Genomic DNA, 18,803 nt, shown 5'->3' on the forward strand with positions numbered 1-18,803 from the left:
TTCTTTTTCAGAGATTTCAGCTTCTAACGAGCTAGATATATCTGGTTCTAACTTCTAATTTCTACTTTAATAACTTCTTTAAGGTTAATATTTATTGAATCTGAATCAGCACATGTATATAGTTTTTCATAGAATTCTTTGACATGATTTAATATGTCCGATTGCTTATGTATGATTTCCCCTTCTTCAAGTTCTACTTGTTTGATGATTTTGTTAAAAAAATCTAAGACTCTAAATTTAGAAAATATTTTGTTGGTTTTTCTCCCTGTTCGATCCATCTTGCTCGAGATCTTATGAAATGGCCTTGAAGTTTATGTTTTCCTAAATTTTCAAGATTTGATTTTTTTTTGTTCTATCAGTTCAAAATAATGCATTCTTGAGATTCTAAGGATGTTATTTCCCTGATTAGGGAGATTTTAATCTTCTCTCTTTCCTTTTTCTTATAAGATGAATATGAAATAGAAAGACACCTTATCTCCATAAGAAGCACCTCTAGGAATATACTGTCATCTACATCCTTACTGAAACATGTATGAATATCAACATTGTATGCATACTGACTCTTTACTCTGTCAGACTATAGTTTCTTTAACCTTATAAATGAAAACCATGTCAGTCAGTAAACTATTATTAAATTTCCAAAACCCCCTACCTCTTTAAAAGGGTTAAACTTTAGTTCTTAAATAACAATAGAATGGTCAGATCTGTAGCCTGATTTAATATAAAAAAATTCTACTATATTAGACAGTCTATTTGAAATCAAAATATACATGTAATCAAGGTGACTTTGCTTTAAAGGCGTTTTTGTCTCCATGTAAATATTTTTTACCTGGGTTTAAGACCTTGTAGTAATCAACTAACTGTAAATCGTCCATAATTTCCAAAAGTTTTTCTCTTGCCTTCAGTTTGGATTGTTTGTACTAAATAAATATAGGTATATTGTATCTATATCTGGATTGAGAGCAAGATTGAAATCCCCATATACATGTAAAATGAAATACTCATTATCCAATTCTAAAAAATTATTTCTAATATTTTCATAAAAACCTGGCTGGTCAGAGTTTGGACCATATTTTATTGACAAGAGTAACCCTGGTTTCTTCTATGGTAAGATCAACAGCAAGAAGATTACCTTCCCCATCTTTTTTACTGTTGTGGATTTGAAGCTCAAAATTATCATTGAACATTATGCATACCCTACGAGCATTAGACTTATAAGAGGTAAAAAATACACTGACATCCCCACTGCGATTCAATAATAGGTTCACTTTCCATTGTAAATGTGTGTCCTGTAAACGTAAAATCAAACAACCCTTTTTTCTGTAAAATTCAAAAACATCCAATGTCATACGCTTTGATATTGTAGATAAACCCTGGCAGTTAATCATTGCAATTTTTATGGTATCACCTATTGTTTACTGTAAATATTAACAAGGCAAGCAACTCCCTACCTGATTGAATAACATATACACAGTAATCTCTCGCACCTAGTTTTAATTTCCTTTCACACACTGGCATCTCACTTATACACAGGTAAACAGTGAATGTCACTTCTGGTAAAGCCGATCCTGATCTACTTTCAGGTTGTCAAACTGATCCCGAGGTAATTGATGTTACAATGACTCTACTATCTTTGTTTTTTTCAATTTATCACTTACTGTGTCCATGATATCAAATTTGTACCGGTGTCCCTCTTCGTGAAGCGCAAATACCTTCCCGTTATAATACCATGCGGTCTGAATACGTTCATCATTGTTTAAATCAAGTATGAGTTTGGCATTTGATGGTGTCAAATGGTCGTGCATTGTAACACTTTTTTGATTTCGCTGTTGGATCTGTTACAAATGATTTTCAATTTACTTTCGAAATTTTTAAATTTATCAATCACTGGTCTGGGTCCTCTTGGGTTTTCGTTCGGAATACGATGGATTTTGAGAATATCGGTAGGATCCAGGTCAAGGTTGATCGCATTTTTGAGAATATTGCAGAGATCATGGCGCAGATTTTCGTTAGTTTTTTCGACCCAGTTTACAAATTTTGTTGTTATTTTTTATTTCTGAAATTATTTCCTTTTTTAACTCATTTTTGTTAAAAAAAGTTATTATTTCTGTCACTTTATCTTTAATGTCAGACTTTTTCACCATTGTTTCCTATAATTCTGCTAAACTATCATGTATTGCTGTAATGAAGTCTGAATTGCCGTCTGTGGTTTGATCACTACAGTACTGCTTGTTTTAAGCTTTTTGGGGGGGATTTCTGTCTGAGACCACTAGATTTCTAACTGATGAGGGTGCCGACTTTAAATTCAGTTGTACAAGTTTTTCTTTGCTTTATTTGGTCGGTCTCTGGGGTTTTATTTACAGACGTCTTGTCCGCTCGATCTCCCATTGTGAGCGACTACTCAGTTGTAACACAAACAAACAAAACACTTTCCTATGCCGCTATATGCAAAAACTTCTAATTCTTCTACTCACTGCTTGGAGAAACTACAAAGGGAATCACAAGCAGTGTCATTCGGAATCAAGATGTAAAAAGGACCCTAACTATGAACCATCTAAAATTGTTATTTTATCATACCTATTGTTGCTCAGGTGAGCGATGTGGCCCATGGGCTTCTTGTTAGAGTTTGTTGTCCAAAAAATTTTTTTTCCTTGGCAATGTCCATTAAGTAATATAATTTTCTATTTATGGGGAAATGGGGGGGAGGGGGTTGGTGGCAATAAATGTCCCTTATCATGATGCTATTAATGTATTATGTACATCCTTCTGTATTATTTTTCAGGGAGATGAGCAGTGTTCATATCACTCCAGTTCTTGATGATGAGGCAGGTTTAAAAACCAAACCAAATGACATAGATCAAGGCTGTCTGAATATTGAACCTGATTTAGATAGGTTTGATAAAGTTTATTGTTAATATAACATAATTTTTACATGATACTTTTCAATTTTTATATTTATTTTCAATGAAAAATATTAATACTATTATTTGATTTATAAGCATGCAATTGCATTTTGCCTGCTATATAAAAAAAATTTCTAAGTTTTCTAACTCCAAATATAGCCTGGTAATTTGCTCTGAATTTTTTGGCACAAACAGGTTGATATAAAAATAAATAAGGAATAAATTTTCATGGAAATTAAAAATTTTATCTAAAATTTAGAAATGCCGATATTCTTTTTTTGTGTCTCAATGTTCATTTTTTTTGCAGTGATGACGATCTTGTACCATATGATATGTCAAATGACACCGAATTCACAAAGGTCAAACAGCCCAAGTACATCCGCGAATGCATGGAAGGTATGATAAGTGTCCAATTTTCTTTTCAAAAAGAACTAATTGGCCATAAAAGCTGTAACTTGAGTTGAAGCATCCTGATGTAGTGGTGTTGAAGCTTCCTGATGAAGTATATATTGATGTTGTATACTATAAACGGACTACATTTGGCTGTGTATTCTATTTAGAACTTTTAGATATATGCCAAATATACCGTAATTATATTATGTATTCAATGTATTCATTGTCCAGATATTTTGTATATGACACTATATTGCTGATTCTATTAGACTCATATGAGCGATATGGTCCATGGGCCTGTTTTTTCTGCCAGTGGGGAGGGGGGGGGGGACAAGAGTTTTGTTTATACTGGTATGTACAATACAATATGAGCCTGCTGATATTTCAAAGCTTTATGCAATTATTTTCAGGTTTGATAAACACAGACGAACCAAACAGGTTAGAAATGTATCTTGGTGTCACAGAAGCCTTAATCAGGAAAAATCCTGATGGACTTACAGAAGTAAGTTTCTCTAAATGAAAGTTTAGTTTCTCTAAATGAAATACTAATATTTTATTATCTAGCTTTTTATCTTCAAAGTAAATTACTGATGTGTTCTTCAATTTTTGGATGATTGATGATTAAAATGATCAAAGTTCATGATACTGTGGTTTCATCAATATTCGTTGAACACCAATTTTCGTGGATTTCGTTATTAAGTTGATCCATGAAGTTAACTGTTCATTGAAGTGCAATTTACGTATCCTTGAAACTGTGTTTTTCACTTTATCAACGAAAATTGATACCCTTGAATATTAATGAAACCACAGTTATTGATTGTCATAACATCAATCATTTCTATATTTATTTTTCATAAATACATAATAACTATCATTTCTGTTCTAATTGCTTACCCTTAGCATTGCTTACCAGAGCAACATAGAGCAAAATCAATACTGAATTTATACACATTACACATCCCAAAAGCATGAACCCCAGCCCTATGCATGGGGGGGGGGGGCAACTTTTACTTATAAATATATAAATAAATCTTTAAAATTTCATTTATATATATATATATATATATATATATATATATATATATATATATATATATATATATATATATATATATATATTTTAAGTTTTTTAAAAATCTTCTCAAAAACTTGTCAGCCAGGAAAATTGAAAATTGTGTGGAAGCAACCTAATGTAAAGTGGATTCAACATTGTGAAAATCATTACCCCCGGGGGTAGGGTGGGATAACAATGGGGATCAAATTTTTACAAAGAAATATATAGAGTAAACCTTTTAAAATCATCTAAAAAAATCATCAGCCAGGAAAGCTGAGACTTGGATGAAAGTATCCTCAGGTATTGTAGATTCAAAGTTGTGGAAGTCATGACCCCTTAGAGTAGGATAAGGCCACAATGGGGGGCAAAATTTTAAAATAAATCTGTTAAAAAATCTTCTCTGAAACTTATCAGCCAAGTAAGCTGAAACTTGTGTTAAAGTATCCTTAGGTAGTGTTGATTCAGCTTTGTAAAAATCATGAATCCTGTAGGTAGGATAAAGCCACAATGGGGGGGGGGGGTCCAATTTTTACACAGGAATATTTAGGTGAAATTTTTAAAAATCTTCTTCTCAAAAACTAATCAGCCAAGAAAGCTGAAACTTGTGTGGAAGCATCCTCAGGTTGAGAAGATTCAGGTTTTGTTCAAATCCTGATGTCAGGGAGTATGGTTGGGCTTCAATGTGGGGTTGAATTTTTACATACTAGGAATATACAGAGTAAATCTTTAAATATCCTCTTCTCAGTAAAGCAATTTGCCTGAAAAGCTGAAACTTATGTAGAGCATCCTTAGTTAGGATAGATTTAATTTTGTTCAAATCATGATCCCCAAAGGTAAGATTGGGTCATAACGGTGGATAGGGGGCAAAAATTTACACAGAAATATATAGAGATAAAGGAAGAAGGATGGGTAAAATTGGAGCTCCAATTTTAGAAAAGAAAACATTTTAATTGTTCACAGGTACTGAAATGTTATAATATATGCAAGCATTTACACAAACTGCTGATTCTTTTTGGTCCTCACAAGGGGTTCAGAGTTTGTTGTAAGTTCATATCCCATATACACACAATGGTTTAAGATCCTTTTGAGAACTTCAATGCTCAACATTTGATATGACTAAAATCATCCTGTAAGAAATGGGATTTGATTCAAAACATAAGAAAATGGGTTTTTTATCTATACAGGATCTACGTGTACTATACTTAATTGTCTATATAGTTTGTATTATGCTCAGTTAAGGTGGGCCACTACACCTTGAAATATTTTCTCAAATCAGCAGAAAAATTACCTGATTGTTATTGATATCATAATGGATAAGATATATTTAAGTCAAATAGGCAAAAAAATGTGCAATTTTGGATGAAAAATTACATTTTCAGAAATTTAATTCAGTAATTATGAACAAAAGCTCCAGGCGGATTTGAACTCATGATCTGCGGTTCAGAAGCCCAATACTTTAACCATGACCTACGACGATATACATGTACAACCCTATCAAACGATATAAACAGTTTAACAAAACATTTAAATCGCTATCTTGTGACGTAGTGTCTTAAAAAGTTTAAGTCCAGGCCCCAAGATCATGAAGCAGTCTTAGACTTAAGTCAAATTTTATACACTGTATTATTGTCTTGCGATTGTCAACATCGAAAAAATGAAATGCTATTGGAAAGTGTCTCTATATTATGTTTATAGTTACGAAGTTTAAGGGTAATTTTATGACATATAATAATTTTATAAAATATTGCAATTTAGACTATGCTTCATGATCCTGAGGACAGGTATAGTGAGGTATGTTTAGCTGATTTTATCATACATGTACCTATTGTTGCTCAGGTGAGCGATGTGGCCCACGGGCCTCTTGTTTTACCAATCCGACATTAGTCAAATTACGACTTGGTGTATTTTTAGCCTGTATTTTCGAAGAAAGTGTCATCAAAGTTTTCTTGCGAAATATTAATTGCAGATAGTTGATTATTTCAATACACTCTGTATTTAGGCATGCCATATTTTGAATAAATTCAATTTTTATTGTTTAATTTCGACTTTGTTAGTTTGTGTATTTGCATTAGAGAGGTAGAATCACTAGTGAACATTGGTTTACAGATATTTTGTTTCACCCCATTTATATATTGAAGTGAAGTCATTATTTCACAGAAATTGCAGCAACTATCACACATTTAAATTACCAGTGTTAAGACGTAAAAAAGGTTTACTCAGCAAGGGTTTTGCAAATCAGCCTCTTAATCTTAATCGACATTAAACAATATATTAGAGAAAATATCAAAATCCATGGTGATCCTTTTACTTGCAATTAGCCCCTTTGCAAACGCTAATGATCAAATATCATATCATGTACATCAGTATATCATAATCAAGGTGTAGCCTTTGTTAATGGTGGCATCTCTTCTTTCGGTATAATCTATAATCACTCTATTTAAAATTTGTTTGCATTTTTGATTGTCATCATGGTTCTTTTCTTGGTTTGATTAACAGATAGCTGAGGAGTTTACCAAGATCCTTCTCCACCTTTCTGACAGACACTCCTTGAAAGATTTTGTTTCCCTGAGGTTTAAATCTTTGGTAGCTCTTGCTGTACAAGCACCTAAACAGGTACTTTTTTATAGTGTGTCCCAAGATGTGTAGCGCTTTTGGATGAAAGAAGTGCAATTGAAATGGATCAAAGGGAAAGTTTTCAAGATATCTTTATTGATGCGTTATAATTTTTCACTTGAAAAAATCAAAGGAATGAAAACAGGATTGTTTCGGAGATTTATTGATACATTATCATTTTTCACTTGAAATAAATCAAAGGAATGAAAACAGGATTGTTTCGGAGATTTATAATGGGGAATGTTGACACCTTTTCTCCATTTGGAAGTCATTCGGTATACCTTGCACAATTTTTCAACATTATCATCTGGGCTTGCAAAATCCCTGTAGACATCAGTCACGCCACATTTTAAACCATGTATTGAAACCTGATAAGCTATATCCTTTAAACCCTGAGGTATTTAAAAATATCGAATAATTAAGGTGAATTTGATTGAGGGTATCTTGGGACAGAATATAATTATGATTAAAAACAGGAGAACATTTGAAGCTGCAAGGGTTTGTATGATTTAACTTTTGGAGGTACACATCAAATCTAAAACTCCTGACAGTTTTTCCCAAAGGTACAGTTTCAGTCATTTTTATCATGATTAAAGTAATTTTACAAAAGACATATTTAAAAAAAATGAAAAATTTTGAATTAATTAATTTGAACAAGAATATCCGAGAGTTTAAGACCAAAAAATAGCAGAACTTTTAAATTTACCAAGGCAGTATACCCCTGTCAACTGATTTGAGCTAGAAGCCCAAGATTGGATTTTAGAAAATGATTGACATTTATTTACTCCTCCTGTGTGTATACCATATCTAGCGATCATATGATGGAGCAATTACTTTAATCTTTTCATACATACCGTGACGATAAAACGGCCATGTCTATTTGCACTATAATTAAAAGAAACTAATGTTAGATTACTTTTTCTACTATTGAAAATTGAAAGATATTAAAAATTTAATCTTAATTACTACATGTACCACATCAAAGGTGCTATTAACGGGCGCCTGTAAAGTGCGAAACGAAATGAAACGAAACCGAACCAAACGAAACGAAACCAATCGAAACGAAACGAAACGAAATCAAAAATCGAAACGAAACGAAACGGAATTAAATTAAAAACCAATTATGACAACATAAAGGTGAAAAAAAAATTGTTTGAAGTAAATTTTTTAACCATAAATACATGTACAATGTATAACAACCTGCCGATTACCCGGTATTGGTAAAAAAAAAAAACCATGGTGACCCAAAAAACAGAATAAAGTAAAAAAACTGATTTTCATTATAATATCCATATCTTTTTGTACGCACTCAAATTTGGAGAGAGAGAGAGAGAGAGAGAGAGAGAGAGAGAGAGAGAGAGAGAGAGAGAGGAGAGAGAGAGAAAGAAAATACTGTAAACGTATTAAAAAACTGTCTTTAGTCCATTGGCTGTGTATTCTATTTTGCGTTTTTGGCGGAAAACGGCGTCCGCAAAATCGCCAAATGTAAAATATATAAGTAGATAAAAAGGTAAATTCAGAAATGCGCTAAATCAAATCCATGCTAACTTGTTGAATAATAATTATATTCCACCAAATATCGTACAGCCTAAATATAGTACGTTTACAGTATTTACGGAGACATTCCAACCACACGATTTTTAGCTCACCGAGACGAAGTCAAGGAGAGCTTATGCTATACCCTCGGCGTCGGCGTCGGCGGTGGCGTCGGCGTCCGGACCTGCTTAAAGTTTTTGTTGCAGGTCCTGTATCTAAGCTATTACTTGTCCTATCTTCACCAAACTTGCATGGATGATGCATCTGGACCTACTTATGGACTTGAAAGACTTGGACGTTGAATCTGGGTCCTAAATTTTAGATGCTGGAGGAGGTTAAGGTTGTTGGACCAGGTTAAAGTTTTTGTTGCAGGTGCCCTTTGATAGCAATATCTTAGTTACTGCTGGTCCGTACTTCACTAAACTTGCATGGATGGTGTTTCTTATGATACTGATGCACCAGACAGGCTTGAGTGCTGAATCTGAGCTGTAGGTTTCGGATGCTGGAGGAGGTTAAGGTTTTTGGAGCAGGTTAAAGTTTTTGTTGCAGGTGGCCATTGATAGCAATATCTAAGTTACTACTGGTCCTAACTTCACCAAACTTGTATGGATGATGCGTCTTTGATACTGATGCACCTGACAAGCTTGAATGCTGAATCTGAGCAATAGGTTTCGGATGCTGGAAGAGGTTAAGGTTTTTAGAGCTGGTTAAAGTTTTTGTTGCAGGTGCCCTCTGATGATTATATCTTAGTTATTACTGGTCCTAACTTCACCAATCTTGTATGGATGGTGCGTCTTATGATACTGATGCACCTGACAAGCTTGAATGCTGTATCTGAGCAATAGGTTTCAGATGCTGGAGGAGGTTAAGGTTTTAAGAGCTGGTTAAATAAAGTTTTTGAAACAGGTGCCCTCTGATGATGATATCTTAGTTATTACTTGTCCTTACTTCACCAGACTTCCATGGATGGTGTGTCTTATGATACTGATGCACCTGACAGGCTTGAATGCTGAGTCTGAGCCATAGGTTGCGGATGCTGGATAAAGTTAAGTTTTTTGGAACAGGTCACATGTTTAATAGATGATAGTACTATTTTAAACTTGCATAGTTGATTTAACTGTAATATGAATGAATCGCAAAGGTAGCTTCAGATGCAGAGCTTGATCTCCATTATCAAGGATGCTAAAAAATAAATCTTAGTTATTACAGGTCCTAACTTCACCAAACTTGAATGGATGGTGTGTCTTATGATACAGATGCACCTGACAGGCATGGATGCTGAATCTGAGCCATAGGTTTCAGATGCTGGAGGAAGTTAATGTTTTAATTGCTAGTGCCCTCTGATGATGATATCTTAGTTATTACTGGTCCAAACTTCACCAAACTTGCATGGATGATGCGTCTTATGATACCAATGCACCTGACGGGCTTGAATGCTGAATCTGAGCCATCGGTTTCGGATGCTGGATGAGGTTTAGTTTTTTGGAACAGGTAACATGTTTTATAGATGATAGCTTGCATAGTTGATTTAACTTTATTATAAAATTAAACGCAGAGGTTGCGTCAGATGCAGAGCCTGATCTCCATTATCAAGGATGCTAAAGAAATCTCCTACCTCACTCAAACCAGCTCGATAGATAGATGTGTTTGTTGATAAATGATATAACATGATTCCTATGATATAGTATTGTATGATATGAAACAATATTGTTTGAAATGATACAATATGATATCATATGTTATATTATAAAAAGTAATACGATATGATATGATATTTTATCAATTTTTTTGATATTTTATGATATGATATTGTATCATGATATTGTTATGTATAGTATTGTATATCATGATACAATATTGTATAATATTATATTGTATATTTAATTTATTATTTTATCACATGAAACAATTACATAAGATATTGCAAAATATTATATTGTATCCTATGATACAATATTGTATATTCTATAATATTGTATCAGAGAATATTGTATAATATGATATTGGTTTCAGTAATATAGAATTATATCACATAAAATTGTATTATATGATATTGTATTATTATATAATATTGTATCATACGATATTGTATGATATGATAATGGTTTATATGATATATTATCATATCACATGGAATTGTATTATATGATATTGTTAAATATATTATTGTGTCATATGATACAATATGTATAATAATATAATAATGTATTTTATAATATTTTCTTTATCACATAATATTGTATCATTTGATAAGATACAATGTTAGAATCAGATTATATTGTATTATATGATATAATATCATATAATGTATCAATTATGTTTCAGTGTCATTCAAAACAATATCATACTATATTATACAATATAATATCATGTTTCAATGGTATGATGATGTAATATGATATTGTAATATAATACTATATTGTATTATATTTTATGATATTGTATTATGTGATCAAATACAATAAGGTATAACACAATACAATGTCATATCATACGCTACAATATCATATCTCATTATTGTTTATTACGGTATTTTATTGTATTGTATGATATATATTATAAATATGACATGAAGCAATATTTAATTTTATATCATTGTATTGATTAACATATGAACATGAATATGATTATCATAAAAAATTTTATCAGATGATATATGATATTTTGTCAAAACAGAATCCATGAATATTCAAGATTATAAAGTATGATTTCATATAAAATGATAAAGGTGGTCTTATGAAGGTGATGTCTCATAAGGGTGATGCTTCGCCTCGGTGAGCTTAGTAATCTATGATTACCTATGTTTTTATACTGATATGAAATATTGTAAAAATGAATCAAATACAATGCGCGTGTGTGTGAAAGGGAGAGAAAGAGGGGATTATGTTTGATTTAAGGTAATACACAGGTAAAAAACCTCTTTATAATGCAAGTTAATTTTGTCAAATTATCAAATTACGACGTCCAAATTCATGCTATACATATTAAAACAATTGTTACTATATATTAGAAACTGATGACCAACCAGTATGCTCTAAATCACATTGTATTCGATCGTTTAATTTTAATATATTTCAAATCAAATTGTTGTTATAATGTCTCCTTCAGTATCATCGTCATCATATCTCTATCTCTCTCTCTTTCTTTCTTTCTCTCTTTCTCCCAAACTTGCGTATATATATACTTTGCTATGTGATGTCGCTGAGAAGTTTTAAGGCATCTCTCTCCCTCTCTCTCTTTCTCTCTCTCTCTCTTTAAACGTCTGAATATCATTTAATGAAACAAATTAGAAACATTAAAAGGTATAGGAATGTACATATGTTATGTATATAATTATATAATTTATGCAAATTTCGGATAATCGGCTTTAAAATTTACAGCGGCAATCTGAAACATACTGGTAGTTATATTAATTTTTATGGTTAAAAAATTTATTTCAATGAATATTTATTTTCACTTTTATGTAGTCAAAATTGATATTAGTTCTGTTTAAATTCCGTTTCGTTTCGTTTCGAATTTTGGTTTTGTTTCGTTTCGTTTCGATATGTTTCGTTTCGATTTCGTTTCGCACTTTACAGGCGCCCGCTATTAACTTAGTCTATCAAAAACCTTTGGCGCCGAACTTCAATGAAAACGTCGTTTTATAAATAAAGATGTTTATTTGTAATTAATTGAGTATTAAGAGGGCTGTATGGTCATGGCCATGGTCGACTATATTTATCCCCCCCCCCCCCCCCCCCAAAAAAAAGAGCTCTGTTTAAGAAAGCAAAATATTCAAATTTTAAAGCTAAAATAATATTTTTAGAAAAGTGTGAACTTTAATTTGCTCTTTCCTATTATCGTCCTTGATTTTGTCACCGTACACACACACAGTAAATAATATAGATCAATAACAATTATTTACACATATCTTTGATGTACAAGTATCAAGAAAGGTTCTAATATTTTTAAATTTCTAGTTAGCGTTTAGGCGTGCTCTAAGAGAGCAAAAGTAACACACCATTATTTATTGTCAGAAATTTCTCTTTTACAAATTAATAATTAAAAAATGAGAGATATTGATAATTCCGACTTAGCAATGAGGTCAGTTAAACTTCGAAATAATCTCATTGTCCACTAAGTAAAGTAGCTATGAACAGTTTATCTGTACATACTATTTCATGTATATATATATATATATATATATATATATATATATATATATATATATATATATATATATATTATACATATATTACATGGCTTCGAGGGCGACATACCAGAATATTTGCCCCGAGGTGACAGGTTTTGCTTCTCTACACATCGAAGAGTAGCTAACTGTAGAAAGTAAAGAAAATAAGATGTCTATGCTTGGCTACATAATTCTTATATTTACGCATAGACTTTTAACATAGAATTTATTAGTTTTTCTCTGAGTCACTTTACTGCCTTGTAGAAATATCTGATTTATTAATTTGTAATCTAAAACATTAAGTGAAGATGTTGTTTTATTAAGGTCTTCCGTTTTCAAAGGAAGACCTTATTGTTTTTGTACTGTTTCTTATAATTAGGTTTTCCCTTCGAACGAAAAACCTTATTGTTTTCGTACCGTTTCCTTTATAATGGTGTTACCACAAATTTTGTCTTTGCAATTTCTTAAAAACTATTCGACCAATTTTAACCAATTATTTTCATAGAAAATTGCCAGTGGTTATAATTCTAGATCTTCCGGTACCAATTTCTTGCTGGTTTTATAGTTTTTTACAGCCAATTTCGAGCAGGGTCAAACTCATGAACTATCAGAGATATGAGTATGAAATTTAAAGGGGGGCAAAGTCGCTCATACTTTGACGCTATTTAAAATAACTAGAGAAGGAAACATCTCTGTTAAGCATTGTAGAAGAGAAAATCTAATCAAATACATCAATTGAAACATCGATGTCTTTCGATCCCCAAAATATTCAATTACTTGGATCTTAAAAAAGAACAAAAAATGTAAAATGTTAGTATTCTTGAGACCTTTGTATAATATCAAGAAAAAAGGGATGACCTGGTCCTTTATTCAGGGGCCAAAAAACTGGTAACGTCTGTTACAAATAAGATTTTATAATGCATTATTGAAGCAAAGTTGTTGATTGTAACAATAATCATCTGAAAACTTATTGCCAAAATCAGTTAATAAGTAATTAGGAATATTTAAGGAAGTAAAATCTTTTATATGCCGTAATTTAAAAAAATGTAAACACTGTGAAAGCTGTTGTTGATCCTATAGATAATCTGAGAGTCGGGGGATCTCTATTTTCATCTGTATTGCACCATATAGATAAAAATAATCTGACAGAAGACCTTCTCGTTACTCGTAACGAGATCGTATCTTTTTTTCTAGTTTTTTCACACACTGAGCATTCATGTTTAGCTGTTTAAAAGTTAAGCAGACTTTTATATAAAAAATGACATTTAAGTACTATTTGACTGATTTTTGAATTTCCATAATCTTTACCTTCTAAGATATCATTTATTAATGTAGAGATGCTCTATTGTGTATATTTTAACAGCTCTTTAATATAATATTTCTTAACATTTTTATAAAAAAATTGTTAAGTTTTTACTGCAAAATTGTTTGCAGACATTTGGACAACCACCCTAATTCTCCCAGCCCTTCACCATTGCCCCATAACAACTTAAAATTTGGTTGCCTATTTAAAATGCCTTATTGAAGCATTTAAACATTAATATCGGGAAAATTATTTTTGACCAAAATCGTGACCATGCCCTTTTAAACAATTCAAACATTCTTGCATATACATATACAGGTTTAAAAAATGAACATCAAACAGGTTAAAACTTGAAGGTTCATCTAATTGCACAACTTGACAGCTAGCCTTGTGCACTAACAAGTGGCAAATCTGACGTTTGTTCAAAGAACATCTTAAAATATCAGATCTATACATGTTTTGCATTTGAAAATATTGTAGAAACTTTTACGATATACGATACATATATGTGATACCATTTCTAGGTGTCCAGATACCTGACATCACAGTTTTATGAAAGGAACTACAACCTCAGTCAGAGACTCGATATACTGGAGGTAACACAAGATCAGAACTTTAAAGCAACATTAACATTTTCCAAATGCATAATTAGTACAGTATCATACTATATAGATAGTGCCTGTTTGGGAGGGTAACAGTTGAAATTGACACCCCGAGAAAACCATTGTCAAGCGACGCGAAGCGGAGGTTGACAATGGTTTTAGATTGTTATATAAGGCTTCATGTGCTTATTTAAAAAATTGTTGTAGCTTTCTTGAAAGGCTTAGTATTTGCTTAAAATGTTCAATGTTGTAATATCCTATATCAGGTCCTTGGAGCAGCTGCCCAAGAGCTCTCGCAACCAGTAGATTCTAAACAGTCAATGGAACAGGAGAGACTGTCATATAAGTTAGCACCTACTGACTCTGGACATTCAAGTGATGGCTGGAGGGAGATTGTAAAGCAAAGAGTCGAAAGCAAAACCAGGAGATTTCCAAAAGGAGCTACAAAAGAAGTAGTGGCTACCAAAAACAGGTTTGGATTGGTGGCTGGATGCTTTTTCTATCCCCTTATGGCCAACTTTGACAGGTGTGTACAAACGAGTATTTTTTTATGTAATTGCAAATCTTTTTTAAAATCTTATTAAGGACAGATTACTAGTAAACATTAAAATTTTACACAATTCATGTAATTATATTTTTACGTTACAGACTTCTAAGATTGAAAAAGCAAGTGGTAAAAAATGTTGAGGTCACTTGAGTCACTAAGTCGTCATCCGACATCTTGTTTTGTCCGTTTTTGAAAACTACAATGCCAATTGTTTTCATTGTTTAGTAAAGGCCGTCACACCAAGCTGCGTCCCCACGGCGTTGTAAAATTCATGGAATCGCCGTAGGATCGCAAGAAAAAATTAAGAAAAAATGTACAGTTTTATTCGAGAGTTTTACAATTGGAGATGTCACGGCGTCCTGACGGCGACCGAGGCGTTTTTACGGAGCTCCCACTGCGTGTAACTGCGTTTCCACGGAGTTCTACTTGGCGATTAACTGCGCTCTCGCTTAGTCTCCACCGAGCGCTCATGGCGTGCTAGGAGTTTTTACCGCGCCGGCTCGTCCACGGCGTGCTCTGTGCGTGTACAAGACGTTCTTTACTTCGTGGTAGGTTAATTTTAATTTGTGTAATTGTATGGGAAAAAACAAGAATTTACAACAAGTAAATAAATGATAAAAAAAGTGTTTTGTTTTTATGAAAAGGTACATTGTAATTGAAACATAACTACTTCTAAACAATTTGTGAAAACTCTTAAGTTGTCAGGTCTACAAAAAAGATCCGTTTATATTAATTGTTAGAAAATATAGAAAAGATGTGAAAACATCAGAACCAAATGGCATGAATTCCATCTACGTTCATTGAAAGGTCTTGGAATAATAGCAAATGCTACTTTTACAAAGTCATCTACATCTAGTTTGATAATTATTACATCGCTTGCTATTGTACAACAGCTATTGTTCGAGTTTTCATGACAACACACTAGAAACGCCGTGGGAGCGCGGTATGAACGCAGAAGAAACGACACGAGAGCGCGATGAACGCAGCAACAGCTCTTTGGGGTCGCAGTGTGAACGCAGACAAATGAAAAACAACTTGTTCGAAAACTGTTTATGCACAGTTAGAGCGCAATAGAGACGCAGTGAGATCCCAAAGAACTCCGTGAGGTCTCCGTGCAAGCGCAATTGACTTATCACTGCGTCTACACTGCGATTAGCTGCGTTCCTTGAGCGCGCCGACGGAGCTCTCGTGGCGCTGTTGGAAATTTTACGGCGCTGTCACATCAGAACGCAGAGCCACGGCGCGTACTTTATGTTCAAAGTGCGCGCCGTCGCATGGCGTTCTAAAATGTTCAAGGCGATCCCACCGCGACGGACGAAGATGCCCTTGCGTTGTTACGGCTCTGTATGAGACTCTACTGTGCTTACCTTTGCGTTTATTTAAGAACGCAGCGGGATCGCCGTGAGGACGCTGCTCCGGTGTGACAAGGGTTTTAGAAGTATCTCTAGGATAAGAAAAATCTTATTGGTGGGCCACATATGCAAAAGAAGGCCAAATTTTCAACAAAATATTTTTCTCTGCTCCCACATGTGGGAAAAAACTAGATAGGTGTTCATGTTGTTCATGAGGACATCTACCAAATTGATGGCCCCAGGTTCATGGTTCAGGCCCCTGGCAGGCCTAGTATTGCTATTAATATTAGTATTGCTTTCAAGGGAGATGATTAAGATTGATTGAAAATCTGTTATTTTTTGAAAATCTTCCTCTCCTTTCAAAAAGCTGAAACTGGCGTGGATAGTGTAGATTCAAGTTTGTTCAATTCATGACCCCGATGGGTAGAGTTGGGCCACTATTGGTATGATAATTTTTTTCTTTATGAATATATAGAGAATAATCTTATAAAATCTTCTCTTCAAAGTCAATTGGTCTGACAAGGTGTAACTTGTGTGGAAGCATTCGCAGGTCGTGTAGACTCGAATTTGTTCAAGTAATGACCCCTTGGTATGTCGTGGGCCACACTTTTTAAGGGGAAAATTGTTTTAAATAAAAATATACGAAGTGAAATTTTAAAAACTTTTTTCCTCAAAACGCAAATGACCAATAAAGCTGTAATTTGTGTGAAACCACATAGGATCAGGTTTTTTCAAATCATGATGTTTGAGGGGGTCGGGTCAAATTCTTACATATGAATATATAGAGAAAATTCTTTATAAAATCTCTTTTAAAAAACCAACACCTAGAAAAACTGTAACTGATGATACACAGAATGTGTAGTCATTAAAGTTTATCAAAATTCATGAAAACTTGGATAATTTATTGGCCTTATTAGGGGCTTAATATTTAATGTAGCTTTATAGATATATGAACAATTGTGTAAGATCTTCAGAACTGCAATACTCAGTTTTATGTAATATGACTGAATTCATCAAAAGGCTCAATGTTTAACATGAGAATATCTGGATAAAAAATTGCAAATCTTTTTACTTTTTCTATTTCTACTGTATTGTCGAGGTTTTTTTGTATTGACTTCATAAATTTGATATCAATATGACTTTTACTGCTCAGGCGAGTGATGTTGCCCTTGGGTCTCTTGATTTATATTGTGAAATTCACTTTCCTTGGAACAGGGATTAGGACGTTTTATGGTTGGGGGGGGGGGGGCATCCATGTTGTGAACATTTTTTGTTTTAGGTCACTTGAGTCACTGGTAACTTATTGCCATTGGTTATGCATTTTTTGTTAATAATTTTACATTTTTAGCTCACCTGAGCTGAAAGCTCAAGTGAACTTTTCTGATCACATTTTGTCTGTCGTCTGTCTGTCTGTCTTTTTCACATTTTCAACATCTTCTCAAAAACAACTGGGAAAAGTTCAGTCAAACTTGGCACTAAGCATCCTTAGGCTAAGGGGATTGAAAGTCGTGAAAATTAAGGACCACACCAATTAACAAGGGGGGGGGGGGGGTAATTAGGAATTATTGAAAATTTTCGCGAAATTTTCAAAAATCTTCTTATCAAGAATGATTTTCAAATCATGATACCCGCGGGTAGGATTGGGTCACAACCCGGGGGGGGGGGGGGGGGGGCAGAGGAATATATAGAGAAATATCTTTGAAACTTTTTCTAAAAAAAAAACATTTGCCTAGAAAAGCTGTAACTATGGTGAAATCAAAATATTTAGCAGTAGGTTGGGACCACATCGGGGATCCAGTTGTAGAATGGAATACATTTTTAATAATTCACAAAAACTGAAATGTTATTATATATGCTTTTACTTATATGTAAGTATTTTGAAATATTGCTTATTATTTAAAATTGTTTAAACTTTGGCCCCAATTTTTGGGCTTCACAAGGGGTTCAGAGTTTGATGTAGGCTTATATCCTGTATATAAACAATTGATTAGGATATTTTTGAGAACTGCAATACTAAATTTTTATATGACTTTAAAATCATCCTGTTAGAAAAGGGACTCCAGGGAGAACAATTTTTTTTACAGGATCTACATGTATTATACCACATTGTCCATTGATTAAACAAACAAATTACAACTTTATAACATAACAAATTAAAATTTTAAACTTGAATAATAAACAAATTGAATACGTTTTAATTAATTCATGAAATAAAAAATTGTCTTCTCTCGAGTTCGTCTGCTTGAGGCTACGATCAACATTTATGCGAGGCTGGCTGTTCAAGGAATAATTATAATATCCGTATGGTCCTATACACGTTCATGGTAAC

At 33.1% G+C, this 18,803-nt stretch overlaps 1 protein-coding gene across 3 annotated transcripts in view; it reads left to right on the forward strand.

Annotated features, from left to right (window-relative positions):
- Window positions 1-18,803, forward strand: part of LOC128182889 (telomere length regulation protein TEL2 homolog) — an 85,400-nt gene that overhangs the window by 36,832 nt on the left and 29,765 nt on the right. For 2 of the 3 annotated variants that reach the window (XR_008243482.1, XM_052851658.1), the window contains exons 10-15: window positions 2,783-2,893; window positions 3,211-3,299; window positions 3,707-3,798; window positions 6,847-6,963; window positions 14,498-14,569; window positions 14,842-15,101. Coding sequence is in view for 2 of the 3 variants with exons in the window: in XM_052851658.1 (XP_052707618.1) it covers window positions 2,783-2,893; window positions 3,211-3,299; window positions 3,707-3,798; window positions 6,847-6,963; window positions 14,498-14,569; window positions 14,842-15,101 (741 nt within the window). In the remaining variant the exon portion in view is untranslated. The remainder of the gene's footprint in view (window positions 1-2,782; window positions 2,894-3,210; window positions 3,300-3,706; window positions 3,799-6,846; window positions 6,964-14,497; window positions 14,570-14,841; window positions 15,102-18,803) is intronic. The other variant, XM_052851660.1, reaches the window with a different exon arrangement.

Source organism: Crassostrea angulata, chromosome 5 (assembly GCF_025612915.1).
Source record: "Crassostrea angulata isolate pt1a10 chromosome 5, ASM2561291v2, whole genome shotgun sequence".
In the NCBI taxonomy this organism is placed as follows: Eukaryota; Metazoa; Mollusca; class Bivalvia; order Ostreida; family Ostreidae; genus Magallana; species Magallana angulata.